The following is a 24,173-nucleotide window of genomic DNA, read 5'->3' as shown; positions in this document are numbered from 1 at the left end:
TTTTGGGTCAGGACCCCCTATCTGAGAAGTGCTGGTCTCCCCTGTGAAACCTGTATAGTATAAGGTAAAAGTGCAGCAAAGACCAGATTTCACGGGCTGTGACGTGTTTTTCACGGCTGTGAATTTGGTAGGGCCCTACATATGACTGAAGGAATTATCCCCTTTTATAGAGGCTTTTTCTATTTAGTCATCGTGTGAAATGTATTTACATTTTCCCGGTGCCAGAAACTGAAGGACAAGTAATGAATCCCTTTGCTGGTGGGCTGCAGTGTCCCTAATAATCTCCTCGCTTACAATGAGGAATCCCAGCCCTATAACATCTTATTACGTTCAAACAGAGCCATTGATACCAGAGAGTCAGTTCAGTTTGGGTAGCAATTATCTCCCTGTTTCATCCCAGCTCCGTGCAGGGGGAGGTACGGATCCGGGTCGCTGTTTAGTCAGAGAGAGGAAGAGAAGAAGAAGACGGACATTCTTTCTTGCGGAAGTCTGATTTGGGGGAGGGCATGGCTGGAGGAGGGTTGGCCCTAATCCTTTGTACTTAATAGAGCCTTTGGCCTGAGTATCTCAAAGAGCTTTGCACGCAATTGTGTGTCAGAACAGTTCTGAGGCAGCTGAGTGGTGGGGTGCCTGTCTGATAGATGAGGTACAGAGGGAAGAAGTGACTTAGGGTATGTCTACACTGCAATTCAACCCCTGCGGCTGGCCTCTGTCAGCTGACTTGGGCTCGCGCTGCGGCGGTGTAAATGTGTGGTGGAGCTATTTGGGCTTGGACTGGAGCCCATGCTCTGGGACCCTGAGCCCAAACATTTACACCACAATTTTACAGCCCTGCAAGCTGGTGTGGGCCAGCTTTGGGTGTCGTGTTATAGACACCCTGCGTGGCAGAGCTGGGAGTAGGAAGCCCTGTTTCCCAATTCTCTGCTTTAACCACTCAATTGTACTGCCTCACCAGCACATATGGCTGGTCAGCATGTCCCAGAGTACAGTGGTAAATGATACCCGTTCAGCTGGATCTTTGTCATCCTTCAGCTGTTTTCATCTTTGACACAGGAGTAAAAGGGAAAAAAAATGTGAATGCTAAAATTGTTGTAAACAGGCTGGCTTGTAAAATTCAAATCCGTGTCTTGGGATGCCTTCTCTCAGCTCTCCGTAACTTACCTGGCTGATGGGGCATTGCTGAATTACCTCCTAATGCCATGTGTTTCCAGGAGTTCGAAGAAACTGGGTGGTACTCGGTATTTGCCTAATGGTAGAGGTTCTTTTGATGATGGTTTTTACCTACTGTTGGGAATTGGCCGAGAGCTGTCTACCTCCTGAGTTTAAGATCTAAATCGAAAGAATTCAGATGCCAAAACAACAGACTGGAGGGTTTTTTGTGTGCCGATTTTAGACGCAAATGTCCCTGACCAATTTAGATGCTCTGCCAAATATATCAGCCCTAGACTGGCTTCTCTGAAGGCACACACAGGATGCAGCCGTTTCTGATCTAGGAAATGGTTGACGATTTAAGGAGGTTTTTTCTTGTTGCATTGGCTCTGTAGTTCTGCCCCTTTTTTGATCAGTGCTCGGAGAGGAGAGCTCCGAGGAAAACCTACCATGTCACTTGGCATCACTGGAACTTCTGCACGGCACTACGCTGTTGGAGGAGGTGTATTGTTTTTCATGTGAAGTAAAACCAAGGTTCTTTATCACTTGTGGTCAAGCGTTGCACACCTCTTGTTGGAAAAGTGGTGGGCGTTAATTCAGCTTCTGTCCAAACTTCAGATTGAGTAATTACTACATAGTCTTCCTCTCTAACACCGCCAGCGGAATTTAATGGGATGTGAGAGTCGTCTTTTCATTTTGTAAACTATTGTATACGTCCCACCTCAGAGGTGGCTGCATTTCAGTGGTGGGTATAGTTCCTGCATGCTGTTGTATATGGCTTGTAAAATACTTTGAGGTAAGAAGTGACCTATAAATACAAATGATGGGGCAGGTAAAACTCTTTGTAATTACAGGCTGGAGAATTGGTGGTAGAAAAATCCAATTTTTTTTTAACCTTTTGGGCGGGTACCTGGTATAAAAAGCAGAATCATAAAATGGGGATGTGGCATCCATATGTGCCTTGCTATTGCTTCTACCCTGATGTGCTTTTCTATGCAGCTGTAAGAAGCAGATCTCTGGCAGGTCAGACCTGGGTCTGGCAGGTGAATGAGGGCAGGTGATGTTATGGACCCTAGGACAAGTGCAGGTCATCTAATGATTTGATTGCAATTAGGTGGTTTTTTGCCATAATCTAGAGATGTTGGTGCCTTCTCTAACATCTCGTCCATCTCAGCCTTAGTCCATAGTTAAGAAATCTGGGGTTTTTGACCCTAGAGCCGCAGTCCCTTAGATCCAAACATGGCCGGGGTTTGTAAGGAGAAGAAACCACAAAATGCACCTTTTGAGTTCAGTAATAGCCCATGTGGCATTTTGCCTTTAGATTCGCAGGTCTCTCTCAGGGGAGTGGCTGAACGTCATTATTGTCTGACATCTGTTCAGTTGACATGGGGGTCAGTTTGGATTCCTAGTAGGGAAGCATTCACTTCACAAAAGCCGCCACCACACTAGGCACTAATTACCCCCCTACTCATGGCCTCAGTAGAGTGCCAAGGCCCAGCTTTCCTAGGGGTGGTTCCTCCAGAATAGGGGGCATTCTGGGGTATCCATGATAAAAAGGGGAGTAATGCAATCAGGTGATGATGGTATAAGGAGTCACGAAATGTGGGTTCTGTTCCTGGCTCACTGACCTTGGCCAAGTCACTTACCCTCTCTCTGCGCCTGTTACCTCAGCTGTGAAACCAAAATGACGCATATCCCCCATTGAGATCCATGGGTGTAGAAGTTCTCTCATTGCTAAGGAGGTACCATTTGTCTGTTAAAGAGAGCATTTCATCCTCCTACACTGTCAATCCAGTGCCATTCGCCAGCTCTAAATTGCCTTTTAATAGTCTGTCTAAACCCTGTCATTGGTTTCCATTGACATCCAGGATCTTCATCTCAAGAGCATGCTTTTGTTTTGCAGGTCCACATAATTCAGATGCTTTGATGGCACTGCATTGCCAACAGCACATTCTTTTTGGGAAGCGGTTGAATTTTAATAGCGACATGGCAGAGGTGAAACCAGCTGCTACTAAGTAGGCAAACACCCTACTTTAGGAATGCTTCATTTCCTCCTGACTGCCATCTTCCCACTGTTGGCTCTGTACTGCACTTCTAGGCCTCTGCAGAGTTTAGGGAGGATCCTGGGCAGAAAGAGACCTGCTCAGGCTTGCCCTGTAATGCTGCAGAAACTGGTATCGGCAGAGATGTCTTATGCTCCGAATGGCCTGAGAGCTGCGTTTCTCTCAAGAGGTCGAGGGCTGCAGACATTGAGTGGGAAAGGGGAACCGGGACGACTGTTCCCTCAGGGTAAATGGAACAGACAAGGACTTGCATTGGGTGACCTATAATGGGGGTGAGCTGTTCGTAGTGAGGGACGTGCCCATTTCTCCAGCTGGTGGTGAGTGAGGGATGCAGTAATGTTTGGGCTTTGGACAACAAACTGCAGAATTTTGTTTTAATAGCAACATCATTTTAATAATCCTCTGCAGCACTCCTGCTGTTTGGCTGTACCTTGAGCAAAAGGACATAAGCAGTGGCCTTGTGTGCCTCCTTGGGTGTGTTGTGACACCTGGGGTCAAATGGCAGGCGCCTTCAGCTCTTCCAGGCGGTTATTCCCATGAAGCCTTCTCCTTAAAACCAAGTAACAGTGGTGCCCTGAACCCATCCGTCCCTCTCATCGATGAGTGAGCTGATTTAGTTCTAAACTGTTGTGTAACATTATTATTAAACAGCAGATGTGTTGGTGGCAGAGCTGGTGGCATTTTGGCAGTGGGGAAGGAGCTCTGTACTTTATTTATAAAGTGCTTTGGGATCTTCAGGCTGAAGGATGCTTTGCAAACGTAGTACTTTCACTGGCTAACCAACCATCTGTGACTTATCTGCCTATACCATATGGTTCACAACCCTCATTAGCCAATCAGATTCCTCCTTTCATCCAGCTAAACTTTAAATAAGTGCAGGGCAATAAGAGAAAAAATTAAACAAACTCTGCCCTCAGGCAAACCTGGTCATTAAACAGCACAATGTCAACAGTTTTAACTTTGACCCTGACATGACATGGGCATGTCACTTGAATTCACAGAGTTCCCATAAACTGCTGACTCCAATGGCAATAATTTTGGAATCTGTCTTAAATAAACCAATTAAAATTTGTGAGTTGTCAAGTCATGTTTCTGCCTTTTTTGAAAAGTCATTTGTCTGCAAGCCCTGAAAGGAGTTAAAATCGCCTTTGTGTGAAAATAACTTCCCTGCTGTTACAAGTAACAGCTCAGATGATTGAACTAGGAAGAGATGTATTCTTCGAGTGATTGCTCATGTGTATTCCACAGTAGGTGTGCGTGCTTGCCATGTGCACCCATGCCGAAGTTTTTCCCTTAGTATTATCCGTAGGGGGGAGCACCACCCTGCAGTGGCGCCTCTATATTGCTCTATAAGGGGAGCTCCGTGCTCCCTACCACCCTCAGTTCCTTCTTGCGGCCGGTGAAGGTAGTCGGAACTTTTGTGCTCCAGCTTTGGTGTAGCTCTCCAATTAGCCTTAGTAGTCCTTGTCTTCTCCAGTAGTTGGATAACTTCTTTAGTTGGTTGCCTGGTGTGGGGCATGCCCTGTGCCCCAGGCTTCAAGTCATGCGACTCCTGTCGCAGTTCTATGCCAAGAAGTGACCCGCACACTCAGCGTCTCCGCTGCTTGGGTGAGACCCACATTACAGACCACTGTAAAATCTGTAGATCGTTCAAGCCTCGAACTAAACGAGAGAGGGATATCTGGCTCCGGGCCTTGCTAATGGAATCTCTGTTGGCCCTGGACACTGCGCCATCTGGACATGGCACCGGGCACTGCGTCCTCGGTGCGGAGTGAGGCTCCCTCCACCAGCCGGCACCGCTCACCTTCTAAGAAGCAGGGAAAGACTCAGCGGTGCCTACAAAAAGACAGGGGTGAGGCTGGACCCGAGTTGGGCAGCCCACGATCCCCCTGGGGACCCAGACCTCCGACTCGCACTGAGCGGAGTAGCCCGGTCCCGTCCACGTGTGCCTCTCCCGCGGTGAGAATGCCGTCAACGCCGGAGGCTGCACAGGCCGTGCACCACATCCTTTCCCTTCTGGTGCTGGGTGCGCCGCTTGAGACGGGCACCTGGTCCCGAAAGAAGCCGCTGTTGGGAGCACACCAGCTCTCCACGGCAAGACACAGTCCCCACTCCAAGGACCATGCACTGCCCCATTTGATGAGGTCTTCACTTAGCTTGTGTCAGCCCTCCACTCCGCTCAGATTGGCTGACTTGCCTGCGCCGAAGTCTTGAGGGTGTTCTACACCCCACCAGGGGGACAGGCACTGAGATAAGTGGCGTTGATGCTTGTCCTCGAATTGTGGCTACAGGAGCAGATTCCGATGCTGTCGTTACAGACGCTCAGGTTTGAGTGCCTGCTCCACCATGCCCGGAGCTCCCCTCAACACTCTCAGCTTCTTAGCTACGAGAGCAGCACCTCTGACGAGTACCGCTCATTGTTGAGGTCCAGATCTCCAGGTTGTTACCGACACGACCATAGACACTCCCGCCGTTCTTCCGACACCGTGCGGTCAACGGCGACCTCGGCTTCGGCACCCAGCCTCCTGTCCCTGAGCTGTACCGCCCCTCAAGAGCAATTTGCACTGCCAGGTACCCAAGCTGGTCAGTGGCAAGGGGCACCATGGCTAGAGTAATGGTGTCAGTGGCCGCAGTTGCCCACCCAGGCAAGACCCCACTCGGTGGCTGGAGCATCCCAGGCCCATTCGGTGTCTCCTCTCCCACCCCCCCCCCCCCCCGCGACAGAGTCAAAGTCGATGGGTACTGACTAGGCAGTACCGGGCCCGGATACAGTCTTGGGAATCTAACTACCGGCACCTCCCAATGTCCTGAGATCCGGACCAGCTCCCTTGCTGGTGCCGGAGGAGACCATAGCAGCCCCTCCGCCCATTCTACAGGAGGACTTTAAGGCTTATCAGGAGTTCCTCAAGAGGGTGGCCTCAAATCTCTAACTCTCGGCCGAGGAGATGGAGGAGCCATCAGACAGCCTTTTCAATGTGCTGTCCTCCTTGGCATGGGGCTGTGTGGCCCTACCTCTCCACCAAGGGGTAGCCAACATATTGACTACTCTATGGCAAACCCCAGCTTCCCGGGCACCTATCTCCAAAAAAGTGGAGAGGAGGTACTTTGTCCCGGCTAAGGGACACGAGTACTTGTACTCCCACCCGGCACCCAACTCCCTGGTGGTGGAGTCAGTCAACCACTGGGAATGCCATGGTCCGCCCACGCCAGCCCCCAAGGACAAAGATGCCGGGAGACTGGATTCTTTTGGCAGGAAGGTTTATTCTTCCGTGAGCTTCCAGCTCAGAGTGGCCAACCACCAAGCCCTGTTGAGCCACTATGATTTGAACTTATGGAGGTCTCTACTAAAATTTGAGCCTCTTCTCCCAGAGCGAGACAAAAAGCAGTTCAAGGCTCTGGTTGAGGAAGAGGCAGAAGCAATGAAAGCAGCCTTCCAGGCCTCCTTGGACGCGGCCGACACAGCAGCCCGTTCGACGGCCTCGGCCATATGTACGCACAGGGTGTCCTGGCTTCTCCTGTCCGGTCTATCTGCAGAGTCCCAGTCCTTGATGCAAGGCCTTCCCTTTGATGGGAAAGTGCTGTTTGCAGATGAAACTGACGTCCGCCTGCATGGGATGAAAGACTCCCGCACCACCCTGCAAACTCTGGGCCTATATGTCCTGCCAGCAAAGGACAAACCTAGGCTGCAGACTTCAGCACCTCCCGCTAGGGGCAGATATGAGCCCCCGCCTAAGAGACTGAGGGAGCAGAGACGCAGGTCTCTCGAAGGACAAGAAGCAGGAAGAGGTGGTTTTGACTCTTTGGGGGGGGCCACCGGGCCTGTTGCTGCGGAAGCACCCCAGTTAATAAAGTTTGTGTTCTGCAACCGTTTATCTGCATTCCGAGTGGAGTGGTCCCATATAGCGTTGGACCAGTGGATCCTCAGCACTATTTCCAGGGGCTACATGTTGCAGTTCACCTGTCTCCCCCTCCAACACCCCCAGTCCTGGGAGGACCTTGGGAAACTGGAACATGTCCCCCTTCTAAGCCAGGAGGTGCAGCTGCTGGACCTAGGTGTGGTGGAGAGGGTACCGGTAGAATTCCAGGGCGTTCCTTGGCCCAGTGCTGGGAAGCCCTGGACCTATGGGAATTTTGCATAGCCCACCTACCCGGCGCGCGCAGTGTGTGAGCCGATCACCTCAGCGGGGTGTTTTCCCGCCAGTACGAGTGGTCACTCCACTGGGAGGTCGCCCGACAGCTCTTCCGAGAGTGGGGAGATCCCTGAGTCAATCTCTTTGCTACTACCCAGAACCGACGCTGCCCCCAGTTCTGCTACAGGGCAGGGGCAGAAAGGGGCGGGGGTGATCTCAGATGCATTCCTCTTCCAGTGGTCAGGCCATCTGTTCTATGCATTTCCACCATTCCCACTGATAGGCAAGGTCCTGCAAAAAGTAAAGGTTGATAGGTTGAGGGTTATCCTCATAGCCCTGGATTGGGCCCACCAACATTGGTACAGGACCCTCCTACAACTTCTACCGGCCCCACTCACAGAGGCTGCTGCTCCGCCCAGATCTCCTCTCCCAGAAGAAGGGATGTCTTCTCCACCCCAGCCGAGCACCTCACCTGACAGCGTGGTTGCTCCATGGTTAAACGAGGAAGAGGGAAGGTGTTCAGAGGATGTCAGATGAATTCTGCTGGAGAGCAGAAAGCTGTCCACATGACAGATGTACCTTGCCAAATGGTCTAGGTTCTCTAGGCGGGTGGGGGAGCGGGGTGCCTCCCCGTCATCTGCATCCCTCCAGCTCATTCTTGATTACCTCCTGTCCCTTAGGACCTAAGGACTAGCTCCTGCCTCTGTCAGGGTACATTTAGCGGCCATTTCAGTCTTCCACCCTCCGGTGCAAGGTCACTTAGTTTCTTCCCATCAGATGACCCCCTGCTTTTTAAAGGGCCTAGATTGTGCATTCCCATACGCCAGGTCCGTGGTCCCGCAAAGGGATCTGAATCTAGTGCTGTCCCGCCTAACGGGTCCTCCCTTTGAACCCTTGGCCACGTGTTATGGAAAGCGGCATTCTTGATGGCTATCACCTCAGCCCGTCGTGTTTCGGAGCTTAGGGCCTTGACCTCGGAACCCCCGTATACGGTCTTCCACAGGGATAAAGTCCAGCTTTGCCCACACCCTGTGTTTCTCCCGAAGGTGGTCTCCCCCTTCCATATGGATCAGGACATTTTCCTACCAGTACTCTGACCTAGGCCGCGTTCCTCCAACGAGGAACGCCACCTACACGTGCCAGACGTATGTAGAGCGCTGGCCTTTTTATCTGGACCGAACCAGGCCATTCAGGAAATCCTCGCAACTGTTCGTTGTGTCGGCAGAGCGCATGAGTTGGCAACCAGTTTCCGCCCAGCGCCTTTCCCGCTGGATCACCTCATGCATACGCACCTGTTACGACTTGGCAGAGGTTGCCCCGCCGCCTATCGTAAAGGCGCATTCCACACGAGTGCAAGCCTCGTTGGCTGCCTACGTAACCCACGTCCCTATCCAGGACATATGTAGGGCTGCCACGTGGTCCTCTGTCCACACCTTTTCCTCGCAGTATGCTATTGTCTCCCAAGCATGGGATGACGCCAGATTTGGTAGGACGGGACTCCATCCCAGAAACCCTTAAACTCCTACCCACCTCCATCAGATATAGCTTGGCATCACCTACTGTGGAATACACAGGAGCAATCACTCGAAGAAAGGACAGTTACCTGTTCCGTCACTGGAGTTCTTCGAGATGTGTTGCTCAGGTGTATTCCACATCCCGCCCTCCTTCCCCTCTGTTGGAGTTTTCTGGCAAGAAGGAACTGAGGGTGAGGGGAGCCCGTGGCTCCCCTTATAGTGCGATATAGAGGCGCCACTCCAGGGGTCGCAGTGGTCCCCCCCCCCCGCCCCTCCCGGGTACTGCTAAGGGAAAAACTTCTGGCACCGGTGCACGTGGCAGGCACGCACACCTACTGTGGAATACATCTGAGCAACACATGTCAAAGAACACCAGCGACGGGACAGGTAACTGTCCTTTTCTCTTCCACTTCGTACATTCCGCATCACTTTGTGTATTGTCACTTTCGCTGGTTCCCCAGCAGCGTCCTGGCTTGTCTACACTAAGAACAGTTTGGCTGGTACAGCTATGCCGGCAAAAACCTTCAGTGTGGAGGCAGTTAGGTTGGTATAAAAATGCTTATTCCAGTATAGCTAATGCTGGTTTGGATTAAACAGCATAAACTGTACTGACATAAACACAGTTATACCAGTATAATTGTCTCTACGTTAAGGCTTTTACCGGCATAACTATGTTGATTTAAAAGGAAAAAAAATCCAAACCACCCTCCTCCCCCCCGCTGTCTCAGTAAAAAAAAATTTAGTGTAGACCAGGCTCCAGTTAGTTTCCCTGGTGTGGCTCTTTTGAGGGAAGGGGTACTGCTTGACACTTTTTTCAATTGACTATATTTAAAATTGACACTGTACCTTGATACAGGTGCTACAAATTATGCACATGGATATAATTTTGGAACCTTTGAAATGCAGCCACCTCTGGGGTGAAATGTAGCATCTTTATAACAGCACATTGCGATGCAATCTAGTGAGCGTAGAATGTTGTATTCAGTTGGAGAAAAAACTACGTGGGAGATTGAGGTCAGTTGCTGTCCTGTGGCTCATTCAGTCTTTAACATGGCAGTTGTGCCTAGCTTGAAAGCCCCCAGCACACGTGTCCATTAGGCACCGCACTGAGACCCCTCAAACTTGTTTCATACAAGTCACTGAAAAGCCCGTTGCTCCATGGCTACTGACATGGGCTGCTTTGCAATCTGTAAAGGTGCACGTCTCCCTATCCCATTACTAATATTCTGCATGCTTTAATAACCTTGCCATTTAGAGTCCCTGAATAAGGGAACAGCGTGTGTGATTTCTGCCAGCTGTTCAGAAGAACTTAGCAAGCGGTATGCAAGGTAAAAAGCCTTTGTGCTGTTGGCCGAAGTTTTATAACCAATGCTGCTGTGATAGAGAAGCTGTTTGCTCAAGGATAACGGAGGATGCTCGCCTGGGGGGGAGGGGGGAGTGTATATGTTTTTTAAACTCCTTCACGTTCTCAGCTGCTGCAACTTTGAACCACAGCTCAACACAAAAGGCATTTTGTCCAACTCGAATAAGTTGTGAAGTCTCATGACCCAACCACCATTCCCACACTATGCTGTCGATTGTCCCGGCTCCCAAATTGTGTGGGATTAACCCTTGCTTGGACGGTTGCCTTGCACCTGGCTATGGCTAGGCGTGACAAACCCCAGCTGTGTGGGTGCTGCAGGCTGCCTGGCCAAAAGATTATCGCCCAAAGCTGCTAAATGCTTTGCCCAGCTCAAATTCTGCCTAAAAGGGAGGAAAAAACCTCCCTCCAGCATCTAATCTGGGGAAATCTCTAAATTTCATTTTGAGGACCAGGCCAAAACACACTCGCTCAGTGGGATAGCAGTCTGTCCTTCACGTTTGGCACTCCCTCTTTTCAAACACAGAATTCTGCCCATAGTCACCCACTTGTGGCCCCGCTGTCAGTCAGCAGGGTTGCATGATTGTAAATTAGGCCAATTCCATCTATTTAGGTACTCTGTCATATTTGAACACCTTACTATTGCTAATAAACATACCCTTGCACAGCAGCCTGTTAGGGAAGGAATTATTTACCCTCGTTTTACAGATGGGAGTGGAAATGAGGCACAGAGCGATGAAGTGATTTGCCCAGGGTCATCCAAGGAGTCTGTGGCAGAGCCAGGCATTGAACCTACATCTCCTGTGTCCCCATCCAGGGCTTTAACCACAAAACCATCTTTCCTCCTCCCTTATCACTGCCCTTCATCTCAAAAACCCATGAGCCCAGAATCTAGATACACTTTTGTGCTTAGTTTTAACGCATGCAACCATATTTCATCCCTTGCAGCTGGTGTCAGTTCCTTCCAGGCCAGGAATATTTCAAACCCTGTAAAGCGTCTGCATTTTTACATGCTGTGAGACACCACAGCTCAGCTGATCCATGTTAGTGGCTACTCGCTAATGGATGTGCTTAAGGGCCTGCTCCAGCAGCTCCCATCAGAGTGAATGGAGGGACTCCCAATTACTCCCTTGGATGGGTGCACTTGCACCATGCAACTCTGGGATTTTAAAGCCTGTTCCTGCCTTGCTGCTGTTCAGATCGATATATTTCATTAGGATTGAGCCCTTAGTGAACATCTGCTGCGGCAAGCGCTCTCAAGTGCCAAAAACTTCCATCCAGGACCAATTTTATTTTGTCCCTGACTGACCCAAGTGGGTGTTACTCAGAACCTCAGGGTGAGGTTTGAGCTGTTCTTTGAGCTATTGGAATGAGAAAAAAGGTAGCAGGATTTTTTTAAACAGGGGAAAGTGTAGCAAAATCCCCTTCTCTTGGGCTGAGATCACTCATGGAAAGTTTCAACTTGAAAGCGCTGCTGGGGAAGTTATGAAAAGTAGGTGTGTGCTTGTCTGTAATGAAGACTGTTTTGCAACCTTCGGTATTGTGACCGGGTTCCTGTCTACCACCACTATAACATAGCGCTATCAATTGCTTCCCTGTGTAGTTAGTTCTGTGCCTGACTCTGCCACTGATTCATTATTTCACGTTGCACAGGTCACATCCCTTCTCTGTGCCTTAGTTCCCCCTGCTCGGGTGCCCCACAACCAGCCACATTGGCTGCTGCTGGAACGATCTGGGGCCAGTGGCTCTGGCCGGTCCCAAGCAGCGGTCCTGGGGAGTGCCTGAGCAGCGGTCCCAGAGCCAGCCACACCAGCTGCTGCTCATGTGGCCCTGGGCAGCTGGCTCCAGGGACCTCCGGAACAGTGGCTGGTGTGGCTGGTTCCGGGGAGCCACCTGAGCAGTCCTAGGGGTGCCCTGGGGATCGCCCGAGCAGCAGCAGTCCCAGGACGGCTGGAGCAGCAGCCCCAGGGGTGCCTGGAGGCCATCCGGAGTGTGGTCCCTGGGAGCAGCAGCCGGAGGGCAGTCAACCCCCAGGACTGGAGCAGGACCCCCAGGGCAGCAGGGCCTCAGAAGTGGAGATTTAGTCAGGGGTATTTTTTATAAAAGTCATGGACCGGTCACGGGCCTTGAATTTTCATTTATCGCCCGTGTCTTGTTTATGACTTTTACCAAAAAGACCCGTGACTAAATCTCAGCCTTCTTATGATTTTGTATTATTATAGCACCTAGAGACTCCAACTGAGAGGAGCGCTCTTGTGGCAGGTGCGGTACATACTTAGCGAGAGCCAACTCCTGCCTCAAAGAGCTTCCGGTCTTAACTGGCAAGGGCGGGAGAGAGGAATTATTCCTATTCCTATTTCATAGATGGCAAACTGAGGCCCAGGGAGATGAAGTGACTTCCTCAAGATTGCCCAGGGACTCTGTGGCGGAGGTTGGAATCGAACGTGGATCTCCTGATTCCCAGCCTAGTGCCTTAATCACCAGACCCAAACGCTGCCGTACCCCTGGCTGGCAGATCGCTTGAGAAAGTAGAAAGGGTCTGAATAGTCACAGTAGGAAGTTAAGCAGAGCCGCTTTGTCTAGCTAGCCTGCTAGGGCTCACTAATAACGTTAGAGGCATTTTGCTTGGAGAGTAACGTGTGTGAGGCTGGCGCACCAGGCTTTGTGCAGAGCCGAGTGTGCTGCCGGTGCTTCCTGAACGTTTCAGGAGCAGCTTTGTCGCAAGGCTCTTTCCTTCCATGCACGGGAGTGCAGCTGGTGAACTGACAGAGCAGGGCTCGTTGGGGAAAGGGGATGGGGTGGCACAGGTACAGCCCAAGGTTTTATAGGGTCCTGTGTGAGCTAAGATGGGTGGGGATCCCAGCCAACTTCCGCCACCTCCACTCAGGCTGCCAAGCCGGTGGAAAGGCTGCTGGGGTGTCCAGCTGGCATGTCAGGAGCACAGGCAGCGTGTGTGTGTGTGGGGCCGGGGGGGGTGTGTGGAAAGTGCTCCACTGAGGCACCCTGCTTCCCTTCAGTGCATGTGGGCGGAGAAGGAACAGAGAGGTGGGGCGTATGGGCACTATGAGTGGCACTCCCTTGGCAACGCAGCTATAGGAATGGGGGTCGCTGTTCAGCTGCACGGTGGCCCCCTGGGATAGGACGGGTGGCCCAGTGGGTCCTGCACCAGGCTGGGGACATGGGAGGCTTGGGTTCATTTCCTGGTTCTGCCGAAGGCTTCCTGCATGACCTCGGGAAGTCCATTAACCCATGCTGGGCCTCATGCCCCCACCTGTCAGCTGGGCTGCTGCCTGCCTGCCTCCCAGAGCGGGGCAGGGTAAATCCAGCCATCACGGTGCCCTCATGAGTCCTCCGCTGGGGCAGAGAGAGAGACTCCATGCAGGGACGATTCATAGGGGCAAGAGGGATTCAGCTTCCCCTACCCATCGGGTCTGTGGCCTCTCTGCTCTCCTTGCCAGCTGCTCTTGTGGCTACTATAGGAGCTGGGCTGGTCACCGCGCTCATTTCAGCCGGGTTGCAGCGGGCCGGTGCCCTCGGTTCTGCTGCATAAACTTCAGCTGCTTCCATAGCTCTGGGGGGGTGCCATGGAGTGATGGCCGGTGGCACAGGGTGGGGAGCCCGGGGGGGGGGACGACCAGAGAACAACAGGGTCTGTCTGTGTCCAGCAGCCTCAATAATGAATCCCCTTCATATCCATTGAGCGCAAGTCCTGTCTCTCTTCTCCCACAGGGAACGCTCCTAATTCCACAAGCATTTAAATCCCCGCTGTCCTCCGGTCTCTGACCTAGGCTCGTCATCCTGCAGCGGGGGCTCTGGCAACAGGATGGGAAGATTTCGTTATTTTCCCGTCGCTACAGGCCAGGGCCCTTCAGTGCCCCGGCTGCCTGTGCCCCTCCCGCAGGGTGGGACGTGTTGGTGTGTGTACCCTGAGACATGCTGAAGCTGTCCCGCCCCTTCCCCAGCAAGTCCTTTGTGGATTGTGCTATGAGTTTCTCTCTATTTTTCCAATTGCTTCTCAGCTCTAGAGCCACGTAGCAGGGGATCTCTCCAAAGGAGACGGCAGAGTGGGAAGAGCAGGAGACCAACCGAGTGTGGGACTGTAGAAATGTTAAGTGCGAAGAGGACCTGGGGGTTGGGGTGGGTGCATCGGGTCTCTAGTATGAAGGCGGCATGCATGTCTGGCATGTAGATGGGCCTTTACATGGGGCAACAGACAATAAATAAGACCTGCGGTAGGAGATGCTTTTGACAGTCCAAACACCTTTTAGCAATGAAAGGCTCTAGAACTGATCCTGCTTTTTTTTTTTTTTTCTCGTCTCTTCCCAGCCTTTGGTGTTCAAAATGGCTGGTGGCGTGGACGGCCCCATCGGGATCCCGTTCCCTGATCACAGCAGCGACATCCTGAGCAGCCTGAACGAGCAGAGGAACAACGGGCTGCTGTGTGACGTGGTCATCTTGGTGGATGGTCAGGAGTTCCCCACCCACCGCTCTGTCCTGGCGGCCTGTAGCCAATACTTCAAGAAGCTCTTCACCTCAGGGTTAGTGGTGGACCAGCAAAACGTATACGAGATAGACTTTGTGAGTGTGGACGCCCTGTCGGCGCTGCTCGATTTCGCTTACACCGCGACCCTGACCGTCAGCACTTCGAACGTCAACGAGATCCTCAACGCCGCCAAACTGCTGGAGATCCAGGCGGTAACGGAGGTTTGCACGGATCTCCTAGACAGGAAGATTCTGGCCAAAAATGACCAGATGGATTTAGTAGATCAAATTGATCAAAGGAACCATCTCAGAGCAAAAGAGTACCTGGAGTTCTTCCAGAGCAACCCCATCAACGGCCACCAAGGCAACTTTCCATGGACCAACCAAGACTTGAGAGACCTTCAGAGACTGAACTTCCAAGGGCAAGAGGACGAGGAGGAGCCGGATTGCAACGGCATGGACTTCTACTCACAAGCCCCCCCAAACGAAAGACCAAAGGTGAACGATGGTGACCCTGACAGCAACCATGCCATGTGGCTGGAAAGAGAGGAAGAGGAGGCCCCGGGAGCCTTATTCCCACCTTCCCAGAATGGACATTACAGTGGACACAGCCTGACGGCACAAGGAGAAGAGGAGGCAGCTCCGGGAGGTCACCTGGACCAGCAGGAAGCCAGCAACTCTCCCAGTTTCGTTCCTGGGGGAGCGGAGGCTGAGGAGGCTGAGGCTAGAGAGGTGGACGGTCTGGCCGCCAGTGCCCTACTGCAGCAGATGATCAGTTCCGTGGGAAGGCAACAGCTGGGTGAGGACGACCAGAAGGACGACGACGGGGTGATGGATTATTACTTGAAATACTTCAGCAGCTCTCACGAGAGCGACGTGTATCCGTCCTGGTCCCAGAAGGTGGAGAAGAAGATCAGGGCGAAAGCATTCCAGAAGTGCCCCATCTGTGACAAGGTGATCCAAGGGGCTGGCAAGCTGCCCCGCCACATCCGCACCCACACGGGCGAGAAACCCTACGAATGCAACATCTGCAAAGTCCGATTCACCAGGTGAGGGGCAGAGGGGGGTGGCGAGGGCGGCGGAGGGGTATTGCACAAGCCGGCCCGCTGCTTACGGGCACGGGTGGGCGTGGGACGGCTCAGCCTTGCACAATCCCCTGCTGCCTGCAGTGATTCATTTCCTTTTTGATGGGCAAGTGACGAGTGATTTTTTAATTTTGAGTGCCCGGTTTGAGAAACCCTGACTTAGAAAGTACTGAGCTAGCCATCGAGTTAGCTACCCTTCTGGAAATTGGGGGCCCTTCCACGGTGTCAAATGCCCCGAATCTCTATAGTCCCTGATCAATCTTGGCCATGCCTGGGATTTGCAAAGGGGGCTAGTGGGGGCTGGGCATCTGGGGGAGCTTGGATTCCCTAGCAGTTTCCCACCCCATATCATCTCTGTCCTTGGGGGAGTAGATTTCTTTGGCCAGCGGGGGCTGTTTAATGTAGATGACGCTTGAGAAATGGCCCCTTCTAAAGACTGAAACAGCCAGAGCCTGGTAACTGCAAAGTGCCCTGAGCAGAGCTGCCACTGCAGCCACCTGGTGATGCTGGATCTGAGGAAGGGATCGGCGGGACTGTCTCTCTCCCTCCTTCCCTCCCCCCATTTAAAAAAAAAATCAACTTTTTGTGGCCTCCTAGGGGTATGGGTCGTTTCAGCCCCATTCCTAATCCGGGTCTGCCTGGGCTTCCCTCTGCCACGGGTGTGCCGAAGAAAGAGGATATTGTTCGAGTTCTTCTGGTTCGCTTCAGTCCACATGTTACAAAGAGGCCTCCTCTTTGCAGTCTTCACGTCTGATTGCGGCGTGAGGCCGGGGTTCCGCCCAGATCTTTCCGCGCTGTGCCAAGCGACTGTGTGGGCTGGCTGACAAAGAAGCCAAACAGCCTCGCCCGCTCAGCTTGCTTTCTGCTTACGCAAATAGTCCCGGATTCAGGAGCACCAACGGGGTTTGAGTCCCGTGTGGAGCCTTGGGGTGGAGGAGGAGGATCGAGCCAAGAAAACGCTGAGCTCATGGGCCTGATTCTGATCTGCCCCCTGCTGCTGTAAATCAGAAGTGACTGGGTAGGGTGGAGCAGCAGCCTCATGGGTGAGAGCGGTAGGCGGGCGAGGGGAGAGGACGCATCACACCCAGCTGTCCTTGATTTCCACTGAGCGGGAGCCTGAGGGGTAGCTGCTGAACCCCTGGCAGGATCGGGCCTCAGTCCCTCTTAAAACGAAGGGAACTGCACCTGCTGAAGTATGAGCAGATGTGGTGCAGCGACCCGCCCGGCCATGCAGCGGGGAGAGGGCCCTGCATTTGTTAGCTGTGGCATGCAGCGTGGGGGCCAGCTGTGCCACTCCTGTAACCTGCTGGGCCAGCTCTAGCTTGGAGTGGCCAGGCATTGGCCCTGACCGGCGGGCGAGAGACACCTCCGGCCCCCTGCCGGTGAATCTGCCAGCAGGGAGAGCGCAGAGTCATGGAAAGCAATGCGTCTGTGGTACGCATAGGGGTGTGTGTGTGTGTATGCAGTACATGTACACGCGAGTGTGCGCTCACACACCCGTGAGCCAACCCACCTTCTTCTCAGAGGTGCTGTTGAGAAGCCGGAGGACGTGTCTGTCTCCTGAGCATGTCCAGGTTGAAATGCAGACGGCCACTGTCCTGTTACTAGATCCTGCCTGCCTGCTAGCTACAGAGTGTGCAGGGGCGGGGGTTGAGATGGGTGGGAACCCAGTGCCTACCTTGCTGTGGCGAGTTTGGAGAAAGATTTGATGATGAGGCAGTGCAGCCTCATCGCTTTTTGATCTCTCTGTCCTGCCGTATGCCCATATGGCTGTATCACTCTCTCTCTCTCTCTCTGTGCCCTGAGCCCAGTCTGCATTATAAACAAGGCTGGTGCATAATATGCTGCGGCCGAGTTTCCAGACTGAAATCCAGGAAGCCTGTATGTGGCCACAGAAACCCCAGAAAACAGGACATCTGTAGCCTGGGCTGTCTCCCACCGTGTCCTCTCTGCCCCTTCATTAGCAAAGATGCCCTTTAATTGCAGACCCAATGTCACAGCTGTCCCAGGAAGACCTGCTGTTCCACTCCCTGTTTACGACTTCAGTTTGTTGACCTCAGAAATGCTAAGAAATCCTGACTGGTGTCCTGCTCCCCTTCTGCTCTGCTCATCTGACTTGTGCCTGTCGGTCTTTGTCAGATGTTTCATTGCTCAGTGTGAGGTTCTGAAGGCTGGGGGTTGGTCCAGCCAGCCCAGGAACATTTGTGTCTCTTGCTTTTTACTGTAGTTCTGATCCTTTCAAACGAAGGTGAGGAGAGCAGCTGGGTTCTGCTGCCTTCCCTTTGACCTCCTCAGTGATGCCACCTCCAGGGCTGCAGCCTGGATTTCCCATGAACCCCTCTGGGTGCTGAGTCACCGTGTGCTTTCCTCGGCCTGCCTTCTACAGCTTCCCGCGCGCTCCGCCCCGCCACTCCTTTCGTTAAAGAGACTGGGGCAAGCTAAAGCTCATCTGTTAAAAATAAAGGTCCTTATCTGTGCTAACAGTAATAATTAATGATAACAAATTGGCCGTACTGTGACAGCTGCTAACAGATCAGGGATCCGGTTATGCTGGGCCCTCTATATACACAGGGTGAGAGACAGTCCTTAAAGAGCTTACAGTTTAAACAGGCAGGGCGGACAGAACAGGGGTCAGCAGCAGAACTGTGGATACAACCATAATCCACCGAATGCCAGTGCAGTGCCCTACGCCCGCCTCTCTGAGAACACCCTAGATTAATAAAACGGGCACTTGGAAATAATCTCATTTGCTCATCACCATTCATTACCTTTTCGCTCAGCTTGGAGAATTGCACAGGGCCAGTCAATCTGATGTTCTTTTCTAGTCAATTTCACTTTTGGGGTTTCCTGTACTAGCCCAGTGAGGAATGTTGGGGGGAATCATAACAGAACAGAAAATCATTTAAAAAAAAATTTGATTACTATTTGGTTTTTAAGAAAACATTTTGGCTTAAACAATGTTCCTTTAACTGGAGCCAATGCAAGAACCACTTAACCCATTGCAAACCTACAGGGCGGCCTTTTCGAAACCTGTGCCGATTTCTTCCCCTTTTGGGACCCGTTCAGAGCCCAGCTATTGACTCATCCCGAGCACCTCAGTTCTTCCAAAAAACTTTCGGCAAAGCTCTGCGGTTGCGCTGGCTTGTTACAGTCCGCAGCAGAATTTTCACCAGTACATATTCTCCTTATTTATTATCGGCATGGGATAGGGCCCTGTTGTGCTAGGTTGCTGTGCGACCAGGGGCGGCTCCAGGCCCCAGCACGCCAAGCACGTGCTTGGGACGGCATGCCGCGGGGGGCGCTCTGCCGGTCGCCGGGAGGGCAGCAGGCGGCTCTGATGGACCTCCCGCAGGCGTGCCTGCGGAGGTTCCGCTGGTCCTGCGGCTTCAGTGGAGCATCTGCAGGCACACCTGTGGGAGGTCCACCGGAGCCGCAGGACCGGTGACTGGCAGAGCGCCCCTCGCGGTGTGCTGCCTTGTTTGGGGCAGCGAAATGGCTAGAGCTGATCCTGTGTACAACCCCGCACGAAAAGCCTGTGCGTGCCCCGAAGCCCCACCAGGATAAGCAGGCCGCTCCAGGAAGTTGTGTGTGTGGTTTGTGTGTGAAGATGAGCACTGGTGGGCAGTGGTCTCCGTCACATACAGACACTCTCACGCTTACCAGGGAAATGAGGATAGCCAGAGTGACAGGGACCTATGAAACATTTTGGAAGGGATCTAAATCCTCCTGTGTCAGAGCATGAACCAGACCCTAACTAATGGGGTTGGGAGAAAATTTCCCAGGGGCAGGATATCCCATAGCTGTTGAGTGGGGAAGGGGAGTTGTGGAACCATTCTCGAAAACAGCTGATGTTGACCGTAGTAGGTGACAGGCTATCAGCTGGATGGACCCGCGCTCTGCTCCGGTGTCCCAAACAGGGATACGTAACTCCGGATTCCTGCACACCCGGCCCCAGTCGCAGGACCGTCTCCACTCAGTCTCCACAGCAGAAACTGTCGACACATGGTTCACATGCGGCTAACTCTAGTGGGGAGTTTGGGGACGTGGATGCTAGGCCACCAGCTTGCATCACGCAGGCTACCAGGCGGTGGCCCTCTCGGCTAGGGGAAGGCTCCATAGCCCGTTCTCGCGGAACTGAGTCAGCTTGTTCCCTGTAGGAAATCTCTCAGTCCTTAGCACAGCCAGCCCCGAGGGATCATGGTGCTGAATGTACAGGGCTTCCCAAGTCGCCACGGGTCAGGGGGTGGGGGGGGAGGTCCCCCTCTGGTCGCCACATGTCTGGGTGAGGGAGAGATGCCAGGTGGTGGCGTGGGAGTGAAGGCTCCCCTGAGCCACCCCCTCTGGGTGTGGGAGGGTTGCTGGGTGGTGGAGGTGAAGGCTCCTCCCCTGGTCACCAGATGGTGGCATAAAGGTGAAGGCTCCACTCACCCCACCCAGCCCACCGTGTGGCAACCCTGCATTCAGGCGCAGAATCCCCGCCCCCTCCCTGATTCCATCTCTCTTTCCCGTGCAGGCAGGACAAGCTGAAAGTTCACATGAGGAAGCACACAGGTGAAAAGCCTTACCTGTGCCAGCAATGCGGGGCTGCTTTTGCTCACAACTACGACTTGAAGAACCACATGCGTGTGCACACTGGCTTGCGGCCTTACCAGTGCGACAGCTGCTTCAAGACTTTCGTCCGATCCGACCACTTGCACAGGCACCTTAAAAAAGATGGGTGCAACGGCATCCCATCCAGAAGGGGGCGCAAGCCCCGGGTCAGAGATGTGAGCGGCCTGCCCGCCCCCGCAGGGAACCCCGAAGATGGAAGCTTTGAAGCTGGTGGCGAGAGACAAGAATCACAGGAGGACACCGTGCAGAAAAATGGCCAGGAGGAGCACTTTGAAGATAGTTCTAACAATGAGGCATCAGGAGGATTGAATGTAGCGGAGGGGTCGTCAGAGGGTAACACACAAGGACTCTCCTAAACCAAAAAAAAAAAAAAGTGTCACAAAATCTAGTTAGTACTTTCCTCCAATTTCTCTTTAAAATATTTCTCTCCCTTTTAAAAAGATTATATATATATATATATATATATATATATATATATGTTTCCAATCTTCCCACCATAACCAGTCCCGTGGGGACACCTCTAATAGCTAAGGACCTTTCGTTGGAAGGCAGATGCTTAGGAAGTGTGAGATTGGGAGGGTTGAAAGGTTGATCTATAACATGGAAAGAAGCTTCCATGCAAATCCAAAGCTTTTATTTTGTGTCCAGACACACTTTAAAAAATGGCAGAGATGCATCTATTTAAAAAAAAACCCAGAAAAATTCCAAGAGGTGAATAGGTTCTTCCTGGACAGTCACTACATTTTGTGCCTCCGTCTGACTGGATGGGAAAGAATTGAGTGCAGCTTTCTCTCCACTGGAAAGTGAAAGCTCCTGATGCCTGAGATGGTCTTGTGTTGATCGGGGATTTGATTCTGCCGTAGGGAGTTCAGATCCTTTCTGGCCTGATGCCGAGCGAAGCTGGCTGAAATCACCTGGTGCACTATTTTTATAATGATAATTGGGGGGGGGAGGGGGGGAATGGATGATATTTTACATATTCAATTTTTTAAGAGTGATTGCTCCTGCCACATGGGTGGGCAAACAGAATTTTGCAAGGCTGCTCCAAGCCTCAGGTTTGAAATGCCTAGATGCCAGGTGAAACTGCGACTCTCCCCAGGAGGTTTAGATTGGCGCTTCTTTCCCGATTGGGAGGCAGGACTCCTGCGTTCATTCCTGGCTCTGCCACAGAATTGCTGGGTGACTTTGGCAAGTCGTTTTCCCTCTCTGGGGTGCAGCTTCCTCAGCTGTAAAATGAGACAAATGCTGTTTTGTGTGAGATTTGGGAAGTGCTTTGAGGTCCAGGGCGTGCGTGTTGCGATAAAGGTGTGAACTCCTTCCTTGGCAGAAAAACTGCTCTGTTCAGGGGTTACTACGTGAGGGTCTCTTGGACAAAAATGGCAGCCACTCTCTGCTCTGTGTAAAGATCTTTGGGGCACTTTTCCTGAGGATGTTTGCAGAGCCGTTGGCCAACATTCCCCCTCACCCACCCATTGGGCAGCACATGTTTATGCCTCACTCTTGTCCTCCACCCCAGAGGTGGCTGCATTTCCATGAGTGCTGCATGTATATAGTCTGTAATGTGTTGTAGCATTGAAGGCCCTGTTTTAGTAAGGTAGCCGTGTGGCTACCAAACCTCTTTCTCCCTAGCCCACTGAAAACCCTGAATCGGGCAGGAACCTGAGCAATCTAATCCAATTCCAGGCAACCTCTGATGGAATGGGCTAGTTCTCTACTTTGATGACTTATTGCCTGGTCCTGTGCTTGGCAAATTGTGCCCCAATAGGAGAGGAGCAGAGGGTAGATTTTTGCTAGATCAGATTGTTGCCTCCTGAATCTGAACCTTGCCTTTCAAGACGCAGCAATTAGTCAATCCTCACTGATTCAGATTCCCTGATACTCCCCTCCCCCAGAGCTGAAGCTCGAGCCCCCTCTGGGATGTAACAGGATTCTTCTGTATCTTTGGGCCTGCCGGGAGTTAAAGATCAGTAACTGACAAGATGCGGTGTTCAGTCTTTTGCCACGCTGACATGGAATGGACAGCGCCCGTGTGATCGTGCTTTTACCACTTGTTAATAGAAGCTTTCATTCCAGGATCTCAAAGCACTTCATTAGATAGTTCTATTAAGTAAAAGAATCTCTTGGAGCAGGGTAACCCCCAAGATTTTAAGAATCAAATGATAGCACCCTAAAAGCAGTTAAAACTGAGTTTTTGGGGTTGCTTTGTTTTTGTTTTTTTAAAGGGTTATTTAAAGTCTCCCTGAAAGGTGTGCTGAGTCCTTCTGGAGATGGAAGCTGTTGGGATGGGGGGAAAAAAGCACTCTGGGGCTGCTACTCCTTTAAGGCTTTGGAGTTGGGGTTTGGAATTTATCTCCTCTGGGGATCTCAGGCTGGGCCATTTAAATGCACAGGCTTCTGGGATGGGTAGTTCTCCATCAGACTGGCACCAATGTATTTACTGTTCTGCAGAAGCAAAGCTGAATTTATTTATTTGAGTAGCGGGCACTGATAGACTGGCCCGGGGGATGTGCACAGAGCTAATGTGGTGGGGTGGAGGAGATGGGCACTGGGGCTGACTGCACCTCAAGCCCCGGCGTCCTCTCCTTGCTGCGGTTGCTAGGAGAGCGCCCAAAGCTTCACCCGGTCCCTGGTTTCAGTCCCCAAAAGATGCGGGCGTGACCTGTGTGTGAGATGATCAGAATCACAGGCTAAGCTGGTCCAAAACAGGCCACTGACTCCTTGACACGAAGGGGTTCAGGGCCTAATGGTTACACCAAAGTCTTTACAACCCTCTGCTAGCACAGGACCTTGAAAGTGGCTTGTAAATTACTCCCACTGTCCTGGGGCCCAGGTGGCCTGGGTCTTCGGTCTGGTCCACACACAAGGTTTTGTACCAGTATAACTGTGTCAGGCAGGGGTGTGACTTTTCACTGAAGTAGTTATACCAGTACAATGCCTACTGTGGATACATTGGTAACAGTACAAAGATTTGAGAAGGGAAATAAGCAATACTGGTATAAGCATCTTTCTACCAGTAAACTGCATCCACATGAGAGGGTTTGTGCCCCTTTAACTACTCCGGGACAGGTAAAGGGGTCCCGTGCCCTCATGTGGACACTGAATGTTGGTGGTGGTTGGTAACCAGTCCCAGCCCTATGATCTGAAACATCTTACACGGGTCAGTCTCAATCAATCCCTATTCCCTAGCTGGATAGAGAGTCAAGTATGCAGATATAAAGTATATATTGGTGTGTATTACCCAGCTCCTCCAGCTTAGCAGAGTCTAGAAAGGGCATCTTTCAGCCATTCTCCTGTTTTTTAAATGCACAGTTCAAAATGAAAAGAGATTCTAGTCCTTTTATTTTGAAAGCACTTTTTAGATTTTATTTTAATTTTAAAGTGAGAGCAGGTTTGGCCGAATGTAAACTGGAGAGGGAGTGAGAGGGGAGTGTGTGAACTGGGGGGTGGGGGGGTGGGTGTCGGGAGAGAAAGATGGATGTTTATTTAATGCAGAAAAAGCAATAAAAATTTAAAAAACCATTATTAAAAAAAAACCATAAAAAAAAACAACCACGAAGTCTTAGCACTTTGCGATGGAACGGGTACTTTGAAATCACTTTATCTTAATTTAAAAAGCAAAAGCGAAACATGTTTACAAGTTGAAACCAACTTCTATGGAAAAAAATTATTATTAAAAAAAAATTCCTAAATTTATTTTTGTAAGAAAAAAAATGTGTGTGTATATATATATTAAAAAAAAAAAAAAACCCCACAAAACCCAAACCTAGGCAGGATCCCAC

At 51.7% G+C, this 24,173-nt stretch overlaps 2 protein-coding genes across 4 annotated transcripts in view; both read left to right on the top strand.

Moving 5' to 3' along the window:
- Positions 1-23,972, top strand: part of ZBTB7A (zinc finger and BTB domain containing 7A) — a 33,338-nt gene extending 9,366 nt beyond the window's left edge. For 2 of the 3 annotated variants that reach the window (XM_050934260.1, XM_050934261.1), the window contains exons 2-3: positions 14,543-15,747; positions 20,297-23,972. In XM_050934260.1, the coding sequence (XP_050790217.1) occupies positions 14,558-15,747; positions 20,297-20,750 (1,644 nt within the window). In that variant the 5' untranslated portion in view covers positions 14,543-14,557 and the 3' untranslated portion in view covers positions 20,751-23,972. Of the gene's footprint in view, positions 1-13,945; positions 14,132-14,542; positions 15,748-20,296 lie in introns of all 3 variants that reach the window. The other variant, XM_050934262.1, reaches the window with a different exon arrangement.
- On the top strand, positions 5,967-9,274 carry LOC127040291 (uncharacterized). The gene is made up of 2 exons (XM_050934269.1): positions 5,967-7,630; positions 8,851-9,274. The coding sequence occupies exon 1, from the start codon at positions 6,158-6,160 to the stop codon at positions 7,349-7,351; it is 1,194 nt and encodes a 397-aa protein (XP_050790226.1). The 5' UTR covers positions 5,967-6,157; the 3' UTR covers positions 7,352-7,630; positions 8,851-9,274.
- Positions 23,973-24,173: the final 201 nt, after the last annotated feature.

Source organism: Gopherus flavomarginatus, chromosome 24 (assembly GCF_025201925.1).
Source record: "Gopherus flavomarginatus isolate rGopFla2 chromosome 24, rGopFla2.mat.asm, whole genome shotgun sequence".
In the NCBI taxonomy this organism is placed as follows: domain Eukaryota; kingdom Metazoa; phylum Chordata; order Testudines; family Testudinidae; genus Gopherus; species Gopherus flavomarginatus.
Note: the sequence above shows the minus strand (reverse complement) of the source record. Positions and strands in the feature narration are given on the sequence as shown.

Excerpts from the sequence above, each read along its gene's own strand:
- LOC127040291 (XM_050934269.1), top strand. The coding sequence starts at position 6,158 with ATGGAGGAGCCATCAGACAGCCTTTTCAATGTGCTGTCCTCCTTGGCA.